General features: G+C 47.9%; 1 protein-coding gene across 1 annotated transcript; it reads right to left on the reverse strand.

Annotated features, from left to right (window-relative positions):
* Window positions 1-2,006: 2,006 nt before the first annotated feature.
* LOC137146693 (olfactory receptor 52N4-like) lies at window positions 2,007-2,945 on the reverse strand. Its single transcript, XM_067538185.1, has one exon. The coding sequence runs from the start codon at window positions 2,943-2,945 to the stop codon at window positions 2,007-2,009; it is 939 nt and encodes a 312-aa protein (XP_067394286.1).
* Between the last annotated feature and the right edge of the window lie 282 nt (window positions 2,946-3,227).

Consider the following 3,227-nt stretch of genomic DNA (forward strand, 5'->3'; position numbering starts at 1 on the left):
CTACAATTTCAACACAACTTTCTGCAGATATACAGGATATGGTAAAAGGAAGCACTTTAAATCACTAGATCGGGTCCACTCCATAGGGGGAATATCGTCTTCCCCCTGGCAATCTGGGCCAGACCCAGGGTGTCGATCTCATTCAATACAGAGCAGAGATCCCCTCCCGCCACCACAAGGTCTTTCCCAGCAGCTGCCGAGGTGACGGTTGCTGCGGTGCCAAGGAGGGGCCCAGGTAACAAAGGGGTGGGGCCCCCTCGAGAGGGACTCCAGAGAGAGATGCTGCAGCCGACATCTACTGCCTTGGCTGTCTCGGTCAGTGCCACTCGCTGGGTTCCACCACGGGGCGTGGCGAAGGGCTCAGCATCAGCAGCATCCTGTGTGGTCTTACAGGGGGTCCTTGCAGGGGCTCGGTCCACTGAGGTGTAGGGCTGGTCATCGGGGGCAGGACCACGGAGGTGGAGGCAGGAGACCGGGCCAGCGCCCTCCTAGGTCTTAGGGGTCCGAGGCATCCAGCCTTGCCGGGCCAGGGCATCGACTGGCAGAGGTAGCACCGGGCCTCCCCGCAGAGCAGAGAACCCGGTACAGAGCCCCTTGATGGGGCACCAGAAACGAACCCTCAAGCACCTCACCGTGTCGTGCAGGCCTTGCAGCTGAGGAGAATAGCGCTAATCACCCAGAGGGGCTTCCCCAGGGTGAAGAGGAGAGGCAGAAGGGCTGCACTGGGGAGAAGGGCGGGACGGAGCGAGCACCACCCGTAGCCCAGGTCCTCCAGGGATATCACTGAAGGCAGGAGAGAGCCACAGAGGAAACCCAGGTACAGCTTGGGGGCAGGACTGATACCGGTAGCCTATAGAACTAGCCTGCTTGCTTGCATTATATATAGATATATATCTTTTCTAATAGATTTAATTATGATTGTGTGATTATAATAGAGTTAAAATATATATATTTTACTGTAATGCTAGGTGCCATACAGACCACATTCTGAATGACAGCTACATAGTTAGCACATATTCAACCTTTGACTTAGACAAGTGTTGAAAGAGTGGATATATATAACAAAAACAAGACATATATGGTTGTGTCTTGTGCCATAGTTGAGTAAGCAGTTAGCACATCTACTCGGGACCTTTTGACTTGTTGTTGAAAGGCGTTATGTCAGGTACCCAACTAGTACGAAGGTGAGGTAATGGAATTTAATAAACGGGGAAGTGATATGTCATGGACATTTCATCAATATGCATGAACCCACCAGCCTATAGAGTATGGGTACCCCAATAATTTGGGTGTGGAAAATCCAAATATGGACTTAGAAGGAGGACCCATATTCTTAGCGTATAAGAAGGGGAAGCTCAGGCTGTTTGGCGCGATCGTCATCTACTCTTGTGTGAAGCTTCTTTTACTTAGGGTTCAGATTTCTTCTTTATTCTATACTTAGTCTTATTTGTAGTCTTAGTTTATAGCTCTTAGCTCTCTAGCAGTGCTTATTCCACCCCTCTGCTCAAAAGTTGAGGAATCAAACATCTCTCTCAACCAGGGAAGGGCGTGAGTATAAGAATCCAAAGCATATCCTAGAAATATATATATCATATGAGACTTAAAGTTTGAGATTGTATTATCCATTATCCATTTAATTGTTTATTTTCTATATCAGTTATTTGTCTATCATTTTATGTTATCTTAATAAAACTTATAAAATTATACAAATTTGGTTATCACTAAGAAACTTCCTGTTGTACACCCGGGGGTCCTTATAAAATTCTTCTGGAGCCTGATTTAGGACAAGAACCTTCTAATCCAAGCAATTGGCAAACCTATAAGCCTTTGAAATAACTAACACACTTAAAAATCAGGCTACATATCACTCCTCCTTAGGGCTGCACCACCACAACTGCAGCCCCGCTGCAGGAGCCAAGGTGAGGTACTCTGCCGGGGTCTGGGTGGTCAGACTTAACACTCTGGCCTCCTCGCCCTATGGGTTTAAAGTCAGTAGCCTCAGGTGATCACATTCTGCAGATGTATTTTCTCACTTTGTCACGAAGCTCTTTGGTTTTGACCCCATAAATGATAGGGTTCACCGTGGGTGGAACAAGGAAATAGAGGTTGCTCAATACGACGTGAACACGGGCAATGCTGCCCTGATCGTACCTGTTTGTCACGGTGGAGAACAGGAAGGGAGTATAAAACATCAACATCACACAGATGTGGGCTGTGCAGGTGTTGAGGGCTTTCCGGTGGGCTTTCTTGGAGGAGATCCTGAGGACGGACCTGATGATCAGCCCATAGGTGAGGCCAATGATTAGCAGATCTAACAAGATGTTCACAACTGTTATTACCAGGACGTACGTCCGGTTGACTATGGTGTTCCCACATGACATCTTCACCACAGCGATATATTCGCAGTACATGTGGAGGATAACGCGGTTGGCGCAGAACGGCAGCCTCCACTGTAGCAGAGTCAATGGCAGAACGAATAGAACAGCTCGTATCAAACCCACTAGCCCTAGCGTAGCGATTCGTGTATTGGTGAGGATGGTGGTGTATCTCAGAGGGTCACATATGGCGACGTAGCGATCGAAGGCCATTGTCACAAGGACAGCTGATTGCATAGCAACAAACACGTAAAGGAAGAACATCTGGGTGAGGCAGCCGTCCAAAGTGATGCCTTTGAAACCAAACCAAAATATGCACAGTGCCTTCGGCACGATGCAGGTCGACATGCCGATGTCTGTGAGCGCCAGCATGCAGAGCAGCAGGAACATGGGCTTGTGCAGGGTCTGCTCTTTCTTGACAACAAACAGAACCATGAAATTTCCGAACATGCCGATGATGTAGAACGTAGAGAAAGGGATGGAAATCCAGATGTGGGTAGCTTCCAGCCCCGGGATGCCATTTAGGATGAACGTTACCGGGCTGGAGGAGGTAAGGTTGAAAGATGACATGAGGTGGTTGAGTTGCTGATCATGCTCAGAAATGCTCAGATGCCTGTGAAGGGAGACAAGCCCAGCCAGTAGATTACACACATGATAACAAATATCACAGTAAATAATTTATAGTTCCAACAATCTAGAAGCGGAGCTGAGCAGTGCGTTGACTATATTATTCCCCTCTATTTGGCACTGCTGAGGCAACCTTTAGAGTACTGTGTCCAGTTTTGGGTCCCCCACTATAGGAAGGATGTGGAGAAAGTGGAGAGATCCAGTGGAGGACAACAAAAATTATTA

This window comes from Emydura macquarii, unplaced genomic scaffold (genome assembly GCF_026122565.2).
Source record: "Emydura macquarii macquarii isolate MOO-44397 ecotype Brisbane River unplaced genomic scaffold, CSIRO-AGI_Emac_v2 contig_466, whole genome shotgun sequence".
Lineage (NCBI taxonomy): Eukaryota > Metazoa > Chordata > Testudines > Chelidae > Emydura > Emydura macquarii.

What these genes read in the sequence shown, in the direction of transcription:
- LOC137146693 (XM_067538185.1), bottom strand. Translation starts at nt 2,945, where the DNA reads ATGTCATCTTTCAACCTTACCTCCTCCAGCCCGGTAACGTTCATCCTA.